At 38.6% G+C, this 20,483-nt stretch overlaps 1 protein-coding gene across 1 annotated transcript in view; it reads left to right on the top strand.

Moving 5' to 3' along the window:
• The window catches only part of DNAH7 (dynein axonemal heavy chain 7), an 87,405-nt gene that overhangs the window by 18,779 nt on the left and 48,143 nt on the right, over window positions 1-20,483 (top strand). The window contains exons 17-34 of the mRNA XM_054171643.1: window positions 76-761; window positions 2,619-2,805; window positions 5,769-5,962; window positions 7,062-7,260; window positions 8,598-8,738; window positions 9,464-9,676; window positions 10,547-10,656; window positions 11,086-11,254; window positions 11,444-11,546; window positions 11,648-11,775; window positions 12,903-13,115; window positions 14,145-14,243; window positions 15,784-16,032; window positions 16,650-16,799; window positions 17,313-17,495; window positions 18,324-18,500; window positions 18,784-18,915; window positions 19,566-19,790. Coding sequence (XP_054027618.1) covers window positions 76-761; window positions 2,619-2,805; window positions 5,769-5,962; window positions 7,062-7,260; window positions 8,598-8,738; window positions 9,464-9,676; window positions 10,547-10,656; window positions 11,086-11,254; window positions 11,444-11,546; window positions 11,648-11,775; window positions 12,903-13,115; window positions 14,145-14,243; window positions 15,784-16,032; window positions 16,650-16,799; window positions 17,313-17,495; window positions 18,324-18,500; window positions 18,784-18,915; window positions 19,566-19,790 — 3,558 coding nt within the window. The remainder of the gene's footprint in view (window positions 1-75; window positions 762-2,618; window positions 2,806-5,768; window positions 5,963-7,061; window positions 7,261-8,597; window positions 8,739-9,463; window positions 9,677-10,546; window positions 10,657-11,085; window positions 11,255-11,443; window positions 11,547-11,647; window positions 11,776-12,902; window positions 13,116-14,144; window positions 14,244-15,783; window positions 16,033-16,649; window positions 16,800-17,312; window positions 17,496-18,323; window positions 18,501-18,783; window positions 18,916-19,565; window positions 19,791-20,483) is intronic.

The raw sequence follows: 20,483 nt of genomic DNA, 5'->3' as shown, positions 1-20,483 counted from the left end.
TGTAATATCTATGGTATGGACCTGGTATCATGGATGGCCTTGTCTGTGTTTCTGACCTCATTTATGTCTCAACAGATTGATCAGTTCAATTTAGAAGAAGAGTTCTTTGGCTGGCCATTATCTGAGTACCCTCAGCATAAAACCATCCAGAATACTCTTGCTCCATATCTTCAGCTCTATGAGACAACTGTGGAATTTCTCAGAAAACACAGAGAGTGGACAGAGGGACCGTTCACAGAGGTGAATCCAGACAAAGTAGAGGCAGATGTAGGAAACTACTGCCATAGACTGTATAAACTAGAAAAAACCTTCCGCGATTCTCCGAACTCATTAGCCATAGCAGAACAAGTTAAAGCAAAAGCAGAGGAATTCAGGTGCCACATTCCTCTAATCCAGGTGATTTGCAATCCTGGTTTGCAAGAGAGGCACTGGGAAGAGATGTCAAAAATTGCTGGCTTACCACTGGCTCCTTCTGAAGACTCAACTGTCTTGTCATACATTAACTTGCATCTCGAGCCATTCCTAGAAAAGTTTGAGACTATCAGTGAATCAGCCAACAAAGAGCATTCTCTGGAGAAGGCTTTAATGAAAATGATTGCTGAATGGGATCAAATGGAGTTCACTCTTCTTGCCTATAAGAAAACAGGAACCCAAATTTTATCGTCTGTAGAGGAGATTCAGGTGTTGTTAGATGACCACATTGTCAAAACTCAGACGATGAGGGGATCTCCATTCATTAAACATTATGAAAAGAGAATAAGGTAGGTTTTCTTTTAAAGAAAGTTACCAAACACCATTATCCAATACAGCTTTTCTGCCCAATCTGAAGCACAGGCACTTCAAATGTTTTTGTTTATCCTCCTTAAGCAGTGAATGAATCTCATTTTAAAGGACTAAAGCTTTTGTCCCATGTCAGCTACATGCTAGTTAATCCCATAAACCTGACTTTTAATTAACTTCATGGTAAATGCTAATGTATTTTAGAGGTTGTTAACCCTTTTTTAACTGCTCTGGTGCTTAAGGTACCAGATGAAGCAGAACAGTGCCTTTGTTTTACCAGATAAAACATATGTAATGTATAGATGGGAAGGTTGTAGGCTAATTCACACAGGCGTGTAGTGACAGGACTGGGGGTAGTGGCTTCAAACTGGAAGAAGCTCAATTTAGATAAAACATTAGGAGGAAATTGTTCCCTTTGAGGGTGGTGATGCACTGGAACAGGTTGAACAGAGAAGTTGTGGAGGCTGCAACCCTGACATGCTGAAAGCCAGGTTGGATGGAGCCTTGAGCAACCTGGTTTACTAGGAGGTGTCCCTGCCCATGGCAGGGGGGTTGGAACTAGATGATCTTTAAGGTGTCTTCCAACCCAAACCATTCTATAGTTTTATGAAAATGAAGCAACATAAGTACAGGGAAGCAATGAAGACTTCATTTTCTACATTAGAAAAAAAAAATTTGAAAACTCAGCATTGCATGTTCAAATGTCTATACTTCCATCTCTGGCTATAGATTTTAATCTGGTTTTGTCTCTTTCCTCAATACGTGCCATATAGTGGTAAAACAATCTTTCCTGTAAGGCTTTTTGTATTAACCTGCAAAAATGCTGTTTCATATTTCAGCACTCACAAACTCTGTAAATACAACTGCACAGAATGATAGAATGGCTTGGGTTGGAAGAAACCTCAGAGGTCATCTAGTCAACTTCCCTGCTGTGGGCAGGGGCACCTCTCAGCTTAGTCTTGGTTGCTCAAGGCCTCATCCAACCTGGCCTTGAACACCCCCAGGGAGGGAGGAAGCATTCACAACCTGTCTGGGCAACCTATTCCAGAGTCTCACCACCCTGGTACTGAAGAACTTCTTCCTGACATCCAGTCTAAAGCTACTCTCCCTCAGCTTCCAACCATTCCCTCTTGTCGTGTCTCTAGAAAAGTCCCTCTCCAGCCCTCCAGTAGGATCTCTTCAGTTATTGAAAGGCGGTTCCCCTGGAGTCTTCTCTTCTCCAGGCTGAACAACCCCAGTTGCCTCAGCTTATCCTCGTAGCAGAAGTGCTCCTGCCCTTGGATCATCTTTGTGGCCCTCCTCTGGGCTCATTCCAACACCTCTGTGTCCTTATGCTGTGGACACCAGAACTGGACACAGTATTTGAGGTGGGGTCTCAGCAGAGCAGAGCAATTCTGTAATTGCTACTGGACTATAATGTAAGAGTACCTTCCTTATTAATGTGAAATAGTGGGGTTTTCCTGCTTCAAATAAGTAAGGAAGTACACTATGGGACTTTCATCCTAGTTTTTGGTGAGTGACAGCATTTATAGTAATCTTCAAGAGCTGGGTGATAACGCAAGGGCTGCTTTTTCAGTAACACAACAAAGCATGTAGAACTCTGGATTGATGCCAGAGAGAATTCCAAATCACTCATCATTTTTGGTGTAAGCTAGTTAATTGGCTACCTAACTATCCTTTCTTTGGGAGAATCAAAAGCAGCAGAGATGAGTCACCAATACCTAAAATATGAATGAGGGTCTTTGAGTGAAGGAGACAGAGCTGTCTGTTTGTTAGAATCTGTGGTAGGTAAAGGAATGAAGAAGTTAAATGTGTTTTGAATTAATGTTGTTTCATAGGGAATGGGAAGGGAACTTGTTGTTGGTACAGGACATTGTGGATGAATGGCTGAAGGTTCAGGCTACCTGGCTTTATTTGGAGCCAATTTTCAGTTCTCCTGACATCATGGCTCAGATGCCTGAGGAGAGTAGGCGATTCAATACTGTGGTCAAGACATGGAAAGAACTAATGAAAACCGTTTCGGAGGTAAGTACAGCTGTCTCGAAGTATATAAAGTGAATTTCTACTATGTACTCCCCACCCCCCTGCCAAATTACTTCTGATAACACCGTAATTTGTTTTGTGTGCCATCTTAGCCCCCTTTCTTAGATTCTTCTATAAATTCATTTTCAGAAGTTTTGTCACATAGAATCCTAAAAGCAATGATTGGGAGGGGCCAATGGAGTTCAGGTAGTCTAACTTGTTCTAGAAGCAGAACTTTTGCCAATCCTACATCATACGCCCTAGAGCTGTAAAATCAGCAGTGTTCCTTTGGAGAAGAATTTGGGTGAAATAAAAAAGGCAGGATTGTCTGAATGTAGTTGAGTGCTATATTTCTGAACATTGTGTGCTGAACGTTCTGTGTGAGAAAATCTTCTAATTGGGGTGTTGTATGCTAATCTAAGAGAGTATTTTTGAATGTGATGTGTGTCAGCACTGGCAGAAGAAAGGATGATGGGTTTGGGGGGTTTTTTTGGTTTGTTTGGTTTTTTGGTGTGTGCAGGAGTATGAATGCCAGAATAGGGGTTAACAATCTTGAGTTAATTTTGGCATTGTTTTCCAGAAGATGGCACTCTGCTTCCACAAATGCAATGTTTGAATTCCATGGCTAAAAAGAATGTGCTGTCCCAGACTGTGTGGATGGCATTTCTTAAAGCAGAAAGCTACCTTGAGTCTCTCTGTGCTTTTTCACATTTATATGCTATTATATTGTAAAATTTCCTTATTTGCTTAGTTTCTCATCATGAATTTGAATAGTCATATATTCTTTCTTCATTTAAGTATCTGACTTAAGCAATGCACATTAATGAGAGTTAAATTATTTAGTGGTTTCATTTCCACTTCCCATAAAGATTAAAAAATTCTAGGATGCAGAAGTTTTTCTGGTTTTGAGGGGGAGAAGAAAGAAAAAAAGCAAGGTACAGAAGTCCAGGAAAAAAAATCCCAGTCTGCAACCTGTAGTATGTTAAAAATGGTATTCAGAAACTAGAGTTAGTGATGTTTGGCTTTGGTGGTGGTTTTCTTTTATACTCTTACATATGTGGTTCATTTGTTCCCCTGATCGATGCTGACAGTGTCACTGACAAAGTGAGTTATGTTGATGCTTTCAGTGGCAGAGGATGATGGCATTCCTTGGTTTTCTCTGCATCTTAAGCAGAACTGTAAATAAGAGTTCTATGTTGAGGCATAAATTATTTTTTTTCTGACTTTTTTGCATATGAAAGGAAAAAAACCCAACCAAACCCCAAACAGAACAGCATATCTAAAACTGGCAACATGAGTTGGTTTACTTTACCAGTTGCACTTTATTTGCTGATGATAAATGTGCTAAGGGAACAAAACCTCTTTCTGTTGACAACATACAGTTATTCAATTCTTTGTGCATTAAAAACGGTTATAAAACCAGTTGTGTGCTGACAGATTAATTGTGTGTGGGTAGAAAGTATGCGTAGTTGCCAAGTTTGTTCTGGTTTGGTGTGATGCAAGAGGCAAGTGACAGAAGGTAAATGTCTCATGTACAAAAGAACACTGTGATTATTGTATTAGGGAAGTGCACCCCCATGAGGATCAATTAGATAAACACACAGTTCTGGGTTTTTTCAGCAGATGGAAGTATTTGTGGAACGTGAGCAGGGAATGTAACCAAAGCTGAATGCACGTTGCAAATAATTTCCAAATGGGATGAAGTTTTGAGTAGAAGCTAAACTTGGAATTTATCATGAAATGCTCCCAAGTGCAGTTGAGCAGCAGTCTGATTACTGCTCAGATCTTCATTGTCACCCTGTGAAAAGTTTGTTTCTTACTGACACCTTCTGCACAGCAGTCTGGCTTCACCTGCCCCTTGCAACATGAGACACCTATGCCTCTGCTCTGTGAGATGGTGGTAATCTGCAGACCATAACAGAGACTTTCTGAGTGGGGCATTCTCTGTAATGGGCTCTGACAAAACTCTTCTACTCGTACTGGAACTGGGCCGAAGTCTTTGCTTGGTTTGACTTCCTCAGTCATAAATGTGCAAGAGTCCCTGCTTTTCAAGATCTGTCTTGTTTTGGTCCCAAACCCCCATACTTTGTGAGCAAGATAAAAATGCAATGATAACGGGGCTATAAACTGGATTTAATGCATGTTAAATACTAAAACCTGGTGTTCAAACAATACTGTTTCTTTAAAGCTTCTTAGACAGTAACCTGTAGGTCTTTTGTAATTTTTTTTTTTTTTTTTAATATTTGTAATAATTAACTTTCATCTTCTGCAGTAGCTTTTCTAAGCATTTACAGTCATTTAATTTGAGAGGTTAATTTGGAAAGCAGTAGAAAGAATTTGGCAAGTCCTCTGTGTCTTAGTATGCATTTTGTCCCCTACACAGTGCATATTTATGCAAGAAGTCCAGGCCTTATTCTGTAGCACACCTTGACAGGTATTATTCAGGAGCTGTTGAAAAAAGAAATGAAAATGCAAGATTTTAGATTCTTAAAGCAAGTCCAACTTGTCATGTTGTGCTAGTAAAAATCTTTAAATGTGTGTTTAGTAAGTAAACATGTTAGGATCAGAGAATACCTTGTCTTACATCACATTACTGGTTAGTACTGAAGTGTCAGTCTTGTCTAGGTACAAATTTGCCACCTCAATACTTATAATGTCATGTATGTGTATTTATTATTAAATATGTATTTTATGTGGAAGGATGAATTGATCCTATTTTGAAAGTTATTTTCATAAATAACATTTAGTATTTTGACAAATTTACTTCAATACCAACTGCCTAACTGCCTTTCCAGTGAGTCCTGTCAAGGAAGGAAGGAGGTTAGTAAACTGTTAAACCAAACAATGGTTTGAGTAAAAGTGAATTTGAACTAAAGATTAATTTTGCCAAAGACTCCTTGCAGTACTGTGTAGTGGTTTATGTGAGAAGGCATTAACATTTTTCTTTGGAATAATTGCTTTTCCAGGACAAACATGTGTTGGCAGTGGTAAAAATAGACAAGATGTTGGGAAAACTGAAGAAGTGCAATGAATTTTTGGAGCTAATTCTCAAGGGACTTAATGAATACCTAGAGAAGAAACGCCTCTTCTTTCCCAGATTCTTTTTCTTATCTAATGATGAGCTCCTCGAGATTCTGTCAGAGACTAAAGACCCTACTCGGTATGGTAACGTTTGATAGATGTATTTGTGACTCACAGTGCATGCACACAGTCTTGTCATACTGTTTCTCTGAGCCCACCACTCTCTTTTCTCACTGACAGTCATGGTATCTAATTGGTTAGATTTTATGATAAGTAAATGCAGAGTAATTCTTAGTGTGGGTTATTAAGTTCAGTTCTGTTTTCTAAACTAGTAACCCTTCCATCCACTGGTTTTCAGAAGAAAAGTCCATGTAGTGATTTATGGTGAAATTAACATGCCTGATTTTTCCCACTAGAAAAGTGAGTATTGAATGGGCCTGTCTAGCACTGACTTGAGTTTTATTCTTTTAGGGACAGTCCTAATTAAAGGTTTTCAGAAGTTTTTTACTGAGCTTTAGCTCTCTCTGGGATTTCTGTTCCCCGATCTCATTCAGAATTCAAAACAGCATAACTCAATATAAGTCCTCCTTATACTGAGTGGAATTAACTTTGTGAAGATTCCAGCAGACGTGATCTTTATAAGCAATATAACTTTCTCTATAAGCAGAGGAGTTGGAGTTTGATTCCAGTATGCTGACTTGATAGTGTGCAGTGAGTGCAGTGCAAGGTCATGCAAAATAAATAAGAATAAAAACAAAAAATAAAATGCCAGCTCAGTCACAGAGAAATACTAATACAGTGCTATGAACAGGATAAGAGATCTTGTGAGGAACAAAAAAACTTCAAAGGGGTTTTATGTTTATTATAAGGAACTGTGTTAAGGTTGTACATAGTTGCTTTTCCCAAATTCCTTAATATTTACTCTGTTTTGATGAGAAGGTGTAAATAATGAAATTTTATGTAATCTAGATGAATTAGCAGAACACTTCTTTATCCTTACATGCTACAGAGCCTAGAATACTTCACATCTTTAAACTGATCTTCAAAAAATCACTGTGGTAGGCATCTTGCAGTGGGTAGTATGCCAGAATTGTTGTTGAGGATCAACTCTTTTTTTAATAGACTTAGGTCTTGCATGTACATTAGAAATTGTTTATTGTTTTTGTTTAAATTAGATCTTTGGTACTGTTGGCAAGAAAAACGGTCAGAAGCTGTTTAATACTGGTTTTGCTTTCTAGAGTACAACCTCACTTGAAAAAATGTTTTGAGGGAATTGCAAGAGTGGAATTTACTGATGTGTTAGATATTACACACATGAAAAGTAATGAAGGAGAGACTGTGGAACTCATAGAGACAATCTCGACATCAGAAGCTAGAGGTCAAGTTGAAAAATGGCTGGTTGAGCTGGAGGCAGCTATGCTGAAGTCTATCCACAAGGTAACAAGGCCAACCTCTTATCTTCTGATTCATTCTACATTTGATGAGATTCAGAATATTCAGATTATTCTACATTTGATGAGATATTGAATAAGATTAAACTGTGATTGACTGTGGGGTTTTTACATAATATTCCTCATAATGATGACTGCCTTAACCAAGACCCTGAACTCTTCAGATTGCAGATTGCATTGGGTTGGAAGGGACCCTCAAAGGTCATTTTGTCCAAGCCCCCTGTAGTGAACAAGGACACCTCCAACTAGGTCAAATATGGGGACCAGGATGTCATGTGGGACAGTTTTAAACACTTTCCACAAGCCCAAGTAAATGCCATCAATTGCTCTTCTCTTGCCCTCTTGTTCTGTAACTCCATCACAGAAAGTCACCCGGTTCATCAGGCAGTATTTGCCCTTGGTGAAGCCGTGTTGGTTATCACCAATCATCTCTTCTTCATTTTCCATATGCCTTAGCAAGGCCTTCAGGAGGATCTGCTCCATGACCGTGCCAGGCACAGAGGTTGGACTGACAGGCCTAGAGTTTCCAGGGTTCTTCCTTATTTCCCATGTTCAAGATGGGGGTTATGTTTCCCCTTTTCCAGCCACCAGGGACTTCACTAGGCTGCCAGGACTTTTTGAGTGTGAGGGACAGTGGCTTGGCAAGTTCATCTGCAGTTCCCTCAGACTCATGGGTGGATCTCAACAGGCCACATGAACTTGTGTACCTTGGCGTTCTTTAGGTGGTCTCAGACCTGCTCTTTGCTTACAGTGAGCAGATCTTCCTTTTCCCACTCCCCACCTGTGTTCTCTGGAGCTTGGGTGGTTCAGCCGGAGCTCTTGCTGGTGACCACTGAGGCAAAATTCAACACCTCAGCCTTCTCCATGTCCATTGTGACCAGGTCTTCATTCTGCTTTTGGAGAGGCCCTGCATCTTTCCTAGTCACCTTTTCATCCCTGATGTACCTGAAGAAATTTTTCTTTTTCCCCTTTATGTCACTAGCCAAGTTCAGTTCTGCTTCTAAGTACATTGTATTGGTGCTTGTGTTCTACTTTCATTGTAGATGGAGCTAGAAAATTGTAACTGTCTGATGGCAAGAATAGATTTGGAATGTGTTATGAAATCAGTTCTGTGCAATCGCTTGCTTTATTTTCTGACATTTTGGGCTTTTTTGAGCTTTGCTGAGAGATTTGTTGCAAGTGTCAGTGTATGTAATTGAATTTGAGTCTGAATCTAGACCCTGATTTTTATTTTTATTTTTCTGAAATAATAATTAAAAAAATCTAACATAAATAATTCTAAAGCAGAACAGTTCCTGGTTTAGTTACCTTTTTCCTCTCTAGGTCATTGGGGATGCAATTGAAGCTTATCCAAAAACTCCACGTGTTAACTGGGTGAGAGAGTGGCCTGGACAAACAGTTCTGTGTGTATCCCAAACTTTCTGGACCATGCAAGTGCAGATGTCTATTAGAAATGGTCAAAGGGTAAGAATATTTAAAACTTCTTCCCTGCTGTTTAGTGCTGTTTCTGACAATGGGCTAAGACCAGCACTGGAAGGTATCTTGTCAGGTAAAGAATGCATATGTCTGTCTGGTGCAGAATTTATAATCCATTAGCTAATGCTGTTGGGAACATAGGTACTTAAGGTGTGGATTGAGATATAGGATGTGTGTTTTGTAGAACCTCTCTTCTGTTTATCACAAGAGCTTAATGCTCTCACCTGTTTGATTTGGAAGCATTCCAGAACTGCCACCATCAGCTAAGGCAACTCAATTTTCATTCCCTCGAACAGAAAGAAGCATCAAGGTGTTCACAACTAGACACAAAGATAGAATTTTTGTGACACTTGATGATGCTCTCACTTGTTTTCTTTCATATGTTTTGCTATCCCATAGTATCAATTAAAAGACCCTGTATTGTGGTTTTGGATTCTGCTTCTCCATAAATATTTAAGCTAGACAAACACAAAGTATAACACAGATATAAGGACTATTTCTTGTGTTCCAGGAAAATGTTAGTGTGTGTTGGGTTTTTTCCATATACACACACACACATATATGTATATTTGTAATATGGTTCTGTAAAAGTAGAAGGGCATCATACCACTGTTATGGTGAGAAGGAACATTTGAATACAGAGAAAGAAGAGTAATGCAAGAAAAAATAATCATGCCTTAGACATGATGTGCAACTTCTAAACATTTTTGCAGGCACTAGAGGATTTTTTGGAGCAGAGTAACAGACAGATTGAGGACATTGTCACCTTGGTGCGAGGAGAGCTGTCTAAGCAAAATCGAGTGACTCTAGGAGCACTTGTTGTGCTGGATGTTCATGCTAGGGATGTTCTTGCATCTCTAATAAGCAAGGAAGTTAAAGATGAAAGTGATTTTGAATGGTTAAGTCAACTTAGGTACTACTGGGAGGTAAGTGATACTTGTGTTAGAAGGTAATTTCGGTCTTACAATCTCTGCTTGCTTGCTCACCCAGAGAGTGGTTACGCTACTAGGAGAGTTCCTGCTAACAAGAGAAGACCTATAACCAGTAATGTTATGGATTGCTAACTAGAATGGCCACCAGGCAGGTTCAGACAGCTTTTGATCAAAATTCCTTTTTTTCATCAGTGCTGAGCCTCAGACCATTTGCTGAATTTGCAGGGGGGTGTTGCTGACAATATGTGTTCACTTCAAGACTGTATTTTGGTTTTCTGATTCTGCAGGACAGAGAATGCTGTAGGGAAGATGATTTTCAGTTAGAGGTTTTTCATCAGACTTACTGTGTTTATTACATTTTTTGTGCATTACATTTACTGAAGATATAACAGTTTTTCATACTGGGTAGTGGTAGGATGCAATATCTTACATTCATCAGAAAGAGATTTCCTGTAACACAGAAGACATGGCTTCTGAAATTAAAACGTATATGTGTAGAATGTTGTTTTGCTGTGCCAGCCATCAGGTTGCCAGTGAGTACAGCTATTGGTCATGATTACTTCTCTTTACCTTTTAGAAAGTCTGTTAACTTTCTAAGTAGCTACACAAGTTGGTTTTACACTGATAGGATCATTTTTAGGTAGCTATTGATGTAGAAAATGGTCCTTTTTGTTAAACAGTATTGGTTAATTGGCAATTTAGTTTGTATTTGAGTCACAGTGAAACTATTGTCTCAGAGAAATCAGTAGTCTGTCATGTAATTGTTTCTAACAGCATCAGGTCTGTTAAAGAACCTCAGAGTGTTGAGTTGTGGATATGGGGTTTTAAAAAAATAATCTACAAAATGAACACCTTGTTCTTTAGGATGGACAACTGGAAACAAAGATGATCAATGCTGGGCTGAGGTATGGATATGAATATCTTGGTAATACCCCGAGGCTGGTTATTACCCCACTCACAGACAGATGCTACAGGTAAAAATTGCAAGTTACTAAATGTACTGTATTGGCAAGAATTTAGTTAGCTGAGATATTTGCATTAGTCCTGAGAACAGGTGACTCCAGAATTGGTTTCTTTTATGCTCTAATAGGCATATAATTAGAATAAGATACATTTCTGGTGGTGGAATAGAATTGATCCTGTATGAATAGTTTAATTTGTGAGAAAATTAATCTTTATGAGAGGATTTAGATTTAACAGGTGTGAACTAGTAAACATTATACTTTACTACACATTGTAAAGCACAGCTGGCCAGAAGCAAGCAAACTGCTGTACCATCACAGGAAAAAGCAGATAGGAAACAGATCTGTACAAGTTTCTGGTAAAAGTTGGAGCAGCTAGAAAAATAGCATTAAAATTGGTACAATTGGTTTTGTTTTTTCTTTTTTCTATTTTGTTTCCAGAACCCTGTTTGGTGCATTAAACCTACATCTAGGAGGTGCTGCCGAAGGTCCTGCTGGAACCGGAAAAACGGAAACTACCAAAGATTTAGCAAAGGCTTTAGCTAAACAGTGTGTGGTTTTCAATTGTTCTGATGGATTGGATTACCTTGCCTTAGGAAAATTTTTTAAGGTTTGCATAACTCTTGAAGGGTCATGTTCTCCATTTTTAAACAAGTGACATCTTGAGTGACTTTATCAGTTAGTGCTCTGGGTCAGAGCACTCTGGAGCAGTCCTTTGTGCATTACAGCAGGATTGGGGTTGATCAGTATGTCCAAAGTAAGACATTACCTAGTAATTATTTGCACCTGTCTCTTGTAGGGTTTATTGTCTTCTGGAGCATGGGCTTGCTTTGATGAATTCAACAGGATTGATTTGGAAGTACTCTCTGTGGTTGCTCAGCAGATTTTTACTATCCAAAGAGGTAAACTGTTATTTTAATCATATCTTTTGCTTACCTATGGCAAACAATAAAGATGCAACAAAACCTGCCCATCAGTGATGTTAGTTTTTATTTCTTCATAGGCATTAATTCTGGATCTGATCTATTAGTATTTGAAGGAACTGAACTGAAACTGAACCCTACATGTGCTGTCTTCATTACCATGAATCCTGGTTATGCTGGCCGTTCAGAGCTGCCTGATAATCTTAAGGTACTGTAACACCTGTCATTGTATCACTTTAAATAGCACGAAGTAAAAGAAGAAATCACTTTGGCAAATTAATAAATTTTTAAGAGTGTTTGATATTGTTTACCTTCAAGTTTTAATTACACTGGTGTAGAAATCTTCTCTGAGAAGAAAAGGAGATTAGAAGGGATAATTGAAAAGTAGGAATAAACTAAATTGTAAAATGTTAGGAAGTGGTTGCTTGATTCAAAGGCTGACTGTCAGGGTTGAAAAAAAACAACCAAGAAGTAAAAAACTCCCAGACTTTCTGTGTTTCCTGGCTAAGTACTTGAAAGTACAAAAAGGAACACTTTCTAGTGTATAAACAGTGGATAATGTCTTACTGTTGAATTAAAACATGAGGGTTTATTAATTCTATCTCTTGAGTTGATCTGAAGGTACTCATGGTCTTTTTAATGTAAGATTTCTATTCTTTTGAAGTCCAATGTTGGGTGCTTTATCCTTTCTTACCCCTTAGATATATTTGTCCTGCCTCTATCAAAAGAAAAGGAAAGGAAGTCTGAGCAAATATGTTGATAAACACCAATGGAGAAAAGTAAAGTCTTTGTCAGTATCTTTCATAACTTCCTGGGAAGTCCACCTGCTAACACAATGCCTGAGTCTAAGCTTCAAAAGTCCTGCTTGTGTAGCTGAAACGATAATGTGCAAAAAACTTATGGTAGAATATGAAAAGTAACTAAAGTTTTGTCTGTTTGAAAGTATTTTGATGTTTGTTTCGTGGAATAGTGGTAAAATTGAACGTAGGCTGCAGCTGAACACTGTTAAGTAGGAGCCTAACAGCATCAGCTGCTTTGTGGTGGTTGAGTTGTACCCCCTATTCCTTCTACAGGTTGTGGTCTTCTGTGTGGTTTTGTGCTTAATCTTGAATGAGGAGGACCTGCAACCAGGAATTGTCACAGTGCAAAATAAAGTATTTCTGAGAAGACATTGAAGATATTATTGTCATAATTGCAAGTTACATTTGATTGGCTGTTATTGTATTAATGAAATAATGACATGACCTCCTATTTTATCTAATTGTAGAGAAAAGTTGGTGTATAATAATACGGTGTCCATTTTCTGAAGGGATTTTTCATATGTATGTTTCACAGGCTCTCTTCAGACCAGTAGCTATGATGGTCCCTGACTATGCCATGATTGCAGAGATTGTTCTGTATTCCTGTGGGTTTGTTACTGCTCGACCTCTGTCTGTGAAGATTGTAGCTACCTACCGGCTGTGCTCAGAACAGTTGTCTTCTCAGCACCACTATGATTATGGGATGAGAGCTGTGAAGTCAGTTCTCACTGCTGCCGGCAACCTGAAGGTACATGATTTCTTGAATGTTCTTTGTCATCCCATAGCTTAGTAAGATGTCATTCTGGTACCAGAAGGTAGACTGTTCCACACAGCTGTGTGTGCAAATGGGAAGGGTGTGTAGTATAGCATGATCTGGGAGAAGACAAGAAGAGATAAAGCTACCAGGCCATTCACTTGTCGCTGAATGAGAGCTTGCTAAGTGTGCTGGTTATCTTTCAACAATTGTGGTTACAAATGTCCTGTGGCTTGGCTCTGCTTTCTTAGCAGGTTCAGATACTAGTCTGTGTCACAGTCAGATACTTTACCATAGACTGTGAACGCTTTCCGGTAACACCTTGGCTGTTACCCACCACATAGGACTTTGATCACTCTTGCTTCTAAGAACAATGGTGCATGATGTGGTGTTTTGGTGTGACTTGCCTTTTGGGTGAATGCAGATGCTGGACTAAGAAAATCAGCTGCTGTTTTATTAACTCAGTGTTATTTGGGTAGACTGGTATAGTTTGTAGTTCTATTCCATTCCAGGTTTTTTTCAACTTACAATCTTACTATTACAAACAAATTCTACAAACTTCAAAGTTCATAGCTAAGCTGTGTGTTGTGGCAAAGGACTCACATTTTTAATTTTTTCCAATAACCTGGGAGAGACCTGTGTATGCAAGCTGTCAGAATTTCCACTTGATGAGGGAGATGTTTTATGTCAAAGCAGGGGAAATTACCCTTCTTGGTAAGAAAAGGAGTACATCTCAAGAAGAAAAAAAATGTATGGTTTAAGAAAAAATACCACATTTATAGTAACACACATCACTGAGCATAAATGCAAGTGAAACTGGCCTGATTATAGAAATGTACTGCAAACACCTTGCTATGACTGTATCAACATAAATCCGGGACATTTGTTGTTACCAGTTCACCTGAACCTGCCAGAACCATTGCCCAGATGCACAACAGGAAATATTCAGTAAAACAGCTGTGTTGGACTTTTTTTTTTTTTTAACTACAGCAATCAACTAACACTACTTTTTCTATTTTTAAGCTGAAATATCCGTCGGAAGATGAAGAAATTTTGCTCCTTAGATCCATTACAGATGTCAACCTGCCGAAATTCTTGTCTCATGATATTCCGCTTTTTGAGGTAGAAAATGTACAGATTTTTAGCTAAAAATGATTGAAATGTTCTCATACTATTTTTATATAGGGTATATTTAAGATTTCAAATTATTAGAATATTCTTTTGAAATAGTGTCTTGGTCCAGAGAGGGAAAGAGACTCTGTTCTTTTGAATGTTCCCGTGTTATGAAATTAGAGGCACAAATGAGGCGAAAATGTCAGCAGTGAGGCTATTTATTAACAGAATGAAGTGGATGGATCAGAAGGAGAGAGAGAGAGAAAAGAGGGAGAGAGGAGGAAAGAAATTGTATTACCAACCCCCAAGACAGTTTGGGTCTGTGGAGGAAGGGTGCTGCCTTGTTGGCTGTGCTGTCCTCTGCTGGAAGAGGGGAGGGAGAGATCCCAAAGTCCAAGTCCTTCTCTGAACAGCCCCTTCAGCTCCATGCGTTGCAGCAGGCAGAGCTTAGGATGCGGAGAGAGGGTTCCTCCTGGTCTGCTTCTTCCAGGCTACATAGTGATGTGTTTGTCCTTTTCTCTCCTGGTTATTTTTTTCATTTTTCTTCGGAGCAGCATTGCCCCAGTCTTTTGCTTCTTTTCAGCCAGTAGTTGCTCAGGTCTTTTATACATTTTTTTTAGGTATGTGTCCAGGTGGTGAATCCATTGTCCTTTGCACCATCCTCCCTTTCCAGGGTAGCTGATGGGTAGAGATGATCTTTCTATGCACATTCCTGAGAGTCATTATCTAGTGGCATCTGCCCAATACACATCAGCTATTGTCTGGGCAAGCAGCAAAGGTGATTTTATCTTTGTTGAGTTACATCAAGAGAGACAAGATTTAGTCTCTTACAGGTAGGCACAGGTAGTCTCCTCTTCAGAAGACAAAACTGAGATTTTCATTTAAAATGTAAAAACCAGTAAATAGACCTAAGAGGCCCACATTCATTCTTGCCTTGAGCTGATCTCAGAACTGAGCTGAATAAAATGATCTGCGGCTTGCTGCTCTAATGTCCAGAATGCACTAACACAGTGTAGTGCTCTAACCCTAGTCAGCAACCAAAAATAAAGTCAGCACCTTTTTCAATGTTAGTGGAAAGATCTCTTATGAAAAAAGGAATTTGTTTCTTCATATACAGCCATGGGAACTTGAGTGTGGTTCTACACATGACATCAAAAGCTCTTGCCAGTTCTTTAGTACTGGAATAGAGATATTTTAGCAGTCATATTAGTTACATCTTTAGTGCATTAATAATTATTAATATATATACTTATTAAGATTAACTAAAATAATCAACACATAAACTCATGTTTATCACGAAAGAATATGCTTAGATAGTTAATCACTTCTGTGTGCCCAGGTAAACATGAAAAAAGTACATGAAAAAACTGTGTAACAAATTACAAAGTCAGAACTTTGGCTCAGTCAGGGGTGACATGAAATTCACAATTATTTTGTATTGATCAAAATAGTTATTATTCTGCCTTGTGACAACAAAGAGTTGATTGCATGAGTTTCAAACCAAATGGCTGTGACAATAAGCGTACTTTCCAATTAATTGTTTGGATAGGGTATTACTTCTGACTTGTTTCCTGGTGTGAAGCTACCAAAACCAGACTACAATGACCTGTTGGATGCCATCAGGAAAAACTGTAATGATCTGAATTTGCAAATGACCGATGCTTTTACCAATAAGATCCTGCAGCTCTATGAGATGATGATTGTGCGTCATGGCTTTATGATAGTTGGAGAGCCTTTTGGGGGAAAAACATCTGCTTACCGAGTTCTGGCGAGAGCACTGGGAGACATGTGTGAGAAGGTATCCAAGCAGGTTTATAAATGCTTCTGGCAAAAACTCTTTTCAAACAAATTTTAGAACATATTTTAGTATTCGTGCTGAATGCAGAATTTACTTTAAGGGACTTAAAAGTATAAGGAGAAGCTAAAGCCTTCAATTGCAAAGCTGCGTTTCCAAACTTAGGTAAGCTAGCATGACTCTGTTTTAAAACCACACATTTCATGTGTTTCTACACATGGTGTTTAAATTCTTACCTTGGATTTGACAAAGAAAGAGTTATCTACCTAAAAATTTAAGATCAACTGTTCCTTTGAAAGCTTTGTACAAGATTGCCAACTTACTTTCATGAGAGCTACTGAACTCTTGTTCTAAAATGAATATTCTCTTTTAAAAGGCACTGCTAGTTCTCATTTACCATGCCAGTGTTCAGTATTGAAATTAGGACTCCCAATGACCTATGATAAAGTTGGGATAATTGTCCTTAGACACTTGTTAACTGTCTTCCAAATGTAATGTGTGATGTCTCTCCTGCTGTAAATGGGTGAAAGTTTAATGAAAAATTACTGTGTCAATTAAAAAAATGGTGTAATAAATAGCCTGTTTGGTGTTAATATATTTTATTGCTGTTGTGTCTTCAGGGGCTGATGGAAGAAAACAAAGTTCAGATCACTGTTCTAAATCCCAAATCCATAACAATGGGGCAACTCTATGGACAGTTTGATCCAGTCTCGCATGAATGGTCTGATGGCATTCTAGCAGTGAGCTTCAGAGCATTTGCTTCTTCCCTGGTAAGTGCATAACATGCACACTGATTTTGGGAAGTGAATTCTCAGTTTATCCACTTTAGATTTGAATTCCATGTTGTTTGAACCCCCTTTGTAGGATCCACATGCTTCATCACCTGAATGCAGAAACTGCAGTTGGTTTGATTGTAGCATGCTCCATGCAAAGTACTTTTTGGATGCCGGTGATCTAAGATTTCTGTTTCAGAACTCCTTATGTGAAGATGAAGGGGTTTGCTTGTTGGGTGCATGCTATAAATAAATATTTAATCTTTCTACCATATTGTCACGCTTTGTTGTGTCATGATACAGCCCAAATCTGTGCTGATTATGTGTATGGTCATTTTAACATGTACTGTGGAAGAAGCTGCTGAGCGTGACTTATTGCTGACCTTCCATTAAAGTCTGTTGAAAGATTTTCACTGCATAAAATAACAGTAGATCTCAAATGTACATTTTACAATAAACATAATAAATTAAATAGCAAATGCCTGATCACAAATGTTTTCTGCTAACTAGACCCCAGATAGAAAATGGCTGGTGTTTGATGGACCAGTGGATGCAGTGTGGATTGAGAATATGAATACCGTGCTTGATGATAATAAAAAGTTGTGCCTCATGAGTGGAGAGATCATCACAATGTCACAGCAGATGAGCCTCATTTTTGAACCAATGGATTTAGAAGTTGCTTCTCCTGCTACTGTAAGCACCTGTCTTTGAGAGACTGATTACAAGTGTCTTTGATTATTGTGAGAGTTACTCTAACTTCAGAACATATACTTCACTGAGAACAGTAATCATAAGTTTGCATTTCTTTTGATACTTCTAAAGTAAAGAACCTTGTAGCTTGGTTTTCTTGTTTAAATTTTTCATAATCTTACAATATGATGTGAAAAGTAACATATTTGCATATCTAATGTAAATAATTACATATAGTACCTGTTCAGTGTCCAGCCCTTGCAAGTGCATAGCAATAAAAATAAAATAATTCACTTCCAAGTCTTTAATCTCCTACACCAATTCTGGTACAACCAACAATCCCCTCAATCCTGGCACCTGTCTATACCTGCCACACTTATTTTTTTCTGATGGTACTTTGTGGAATGCAAAAAGTTTCTCTTAAATATGTATACAGGATTCAGATAATAATGTAAACAGATCAAAATATCTGTTTATTCATACCAGGAAAGAAGTTTTTACTTTACAATTACATTAAAATTTAAGTTTATGCATTAAGCAATCCAATAGTTTATTGTCTTTTGTGACCTTACTTTTGGAAACTATTCAACAGGAATATCTTGTCTTTAATATTAGGTCTCCTACTGGCTGAAGAAATAGAGCTTCTCTGGAGCTTGCCCCAGAGCTCACAGAACCCCCCTGTACACTTCATAGCAGCTTCTCATAATCCCAGAAACTGTCTGTTGTTACAGTGAGGGTTGGGTTATTATAGATAGGAATGGAATTTTAGAGATTGCATGGGAGATGATGTTCTTGTTTGTTTCTTTTTTTATTTCCTCCCCCTTTTTTCAGGTTTCCAGGTGTGGTATGATCTATATGGAGCCTCATATGTTAGGCTGGAGACCATTAATGTTGTCTTGGCTAAATACAATGCACTCAGGAGTCAGCTCTGCACAGAAAGAATTTATAACAGGCATGTTTGACAGAATGGTTCCGCTCTGTCTTGAGTTTATCAGGAAATACACTAAGGTAGGAGAAAGAAGTTTTCAATGAACTAGGGAACTTCCAAGTACCAAAGGAACAAATTGTTTTAATTGGATCATATTAATTTATTACTTTTTAGAAAGAGCTGTTAAGATGAAGGCTGTGAGCAAAGTTTTTGTGCCTTATTTAATTTGCCTCTTAATGTATTTTAGAAACATTCATCCTTCAGGGTTTTTTTATCTCCATAGAGAGAAAAACTATACCATCCAGTACAGCCTCTTTTCAGTGAGTAAAGCACACCTGCAACTGAGAGCACTTTTCTTTTCAGGAGCTGTCTCCTACTTCCGATACAAACTTAATTCGGTCCCTAATGAATCTGATGGACTGCATGATGGATGAGTTTGCAGATGAAGATAAAGTTAAAACTATGAAGGACGATGACATTTTCTCTTGGCTTGAGGTAGGCAGTTTGTTTAACATCCAGAATAGGGGATTCCAAACCAGGCTGTAGTGAAATGGACTCCAGGAGCAATAAACTCTGTTTTGTAATTAGGCTGTATCTTTGGTAATGTCCATTGAGGAAAACACAGTTACATGCTTTGTAACTGACACATTGTTGAGTCTGATGTGTTTCATGTCTTGATATAAATACAATGAATTTTATACAAACCAGACAAAATTGTACATTATTATCCAGTATCTGTTATCTCTGTTTATTCCTGTTAGATCAATGCTATCTAAGGACTGCAATTTATGACAAGCCCTGTTAGCAGGCATAGCCATCACTCTGTGAGACAGGCCTTTGAATAACAGAGAGATAATCTAAACTGTTCTGGAATCAACAGCACTCTGTACTGAACTCTCAAAATCGCAGCTCTGTGCTGAGCAGGTTGAGCATTCTGCTGCCAGGCAAAGGTGATCAGTTGCTGATAGTTAACACAATAGTGTTCTTTTGTACTAGCAGCATGCTTCCAAGCCACATACATTGAATCAGCTTGGTCCAGTGTAATTTTACTGCAATTTGTGGCAGAGATTTCTTTGATTTCGGTGAACAAGAACTTTGTAATATGCAGGTACTAAAGCTGCATTTTGGTTTTTTCCCAACTCTAGGGTATGTTTTTGTTTTCACTGGTATGGTCTGTGGGAGCTAGCTGCAAGGGAGATGATCGACTGAAATTTGACAGAGTCCTGCGAGAAATGCTTAATGGATCCATTAGTGAGGAGACGAGAGAGCAGTACAAGTTGTTGGGTGATATTGATCAGATGCTTTCAACAGCTTTCACAGTCCCCTTTCCAGCAGAAGGAACAATTTATGATTATAGGTTTGTCAAAAAGGTGAGGACTGCAAACATGGAGGCCTCCATTTGGAGCTCATCTTCCATAAATGCTGCCAGCTTTGTGTCATTAGTGTAAATGTGTTTCTGCTGCTTTTGTCACTGAACAGGCCAGACATCTGTCCTTGTAAACTGGTGATGGGCTGGGGTTCTGGCTGGGACTTGCAGTGCCAAAGCCTGTCATTTTGGCTACTGTGTAACTGCCTCTTGTGGCAGAAGAGGTTTGTAGCAAATATCAACTAGTTCTTTTTTCTGTTGGTTTGGGGTTTTTTTTTTTTTTTTTTTTTTTGTTTGTTTGTTTGTTTTTTTTTAATCCTTGATTTATTTCAAGATTATTTTATTTGAATTTTAAGTCCTTTTCTTAGGTTGAGGAAGTCCTTGATACACTTCAAGCCATGACTTTTCATTACTCTAGCAGGCTGCTATGCTGATGCTGCTTCTCTGCCCCTTTTTTTCCTGGGTTTACAATGTGAACCCATTGTTTTCTTCTCCTGGTGGAGAAGCAAACTTCACCCACTGCATCTGGTGCACTGCAGCCTCCAAGATTAAGTAAATGTGTTTTTTTTCCAGTGTGTCATGCCTCTGAAGTCCTGTTGCAGTACAGTGAGATTGCAGCTCATGCATGATTTCTTTGCCAGGGAAAATGGCTGAGACTTAAGCAGCAGTAAAGGCTTCAGGTCTTCTGTTCACAACC

The sequence above is a fragment of the Dryobates pubescens genome, chromosome 2 (genome assembly GCF_014839835.1).
Source record: "Dryobates pubescens isolate bDryPub1 chromosome 2, bDryPub1.pri, whole genome shotgun sequence".
Classification (NCBI taxonomy): domain Eukaryota; kingdom Metazoa; phylum Chordata; class Aves; order Piciformes; family Picidae; genus Dryobates; species Dryobates pubescens.
The sequence above is the reverse complement of the archived record's forward strand: the minus strand, read 5'-3'. Positions and strand labels throughout refer to the sequence as shown.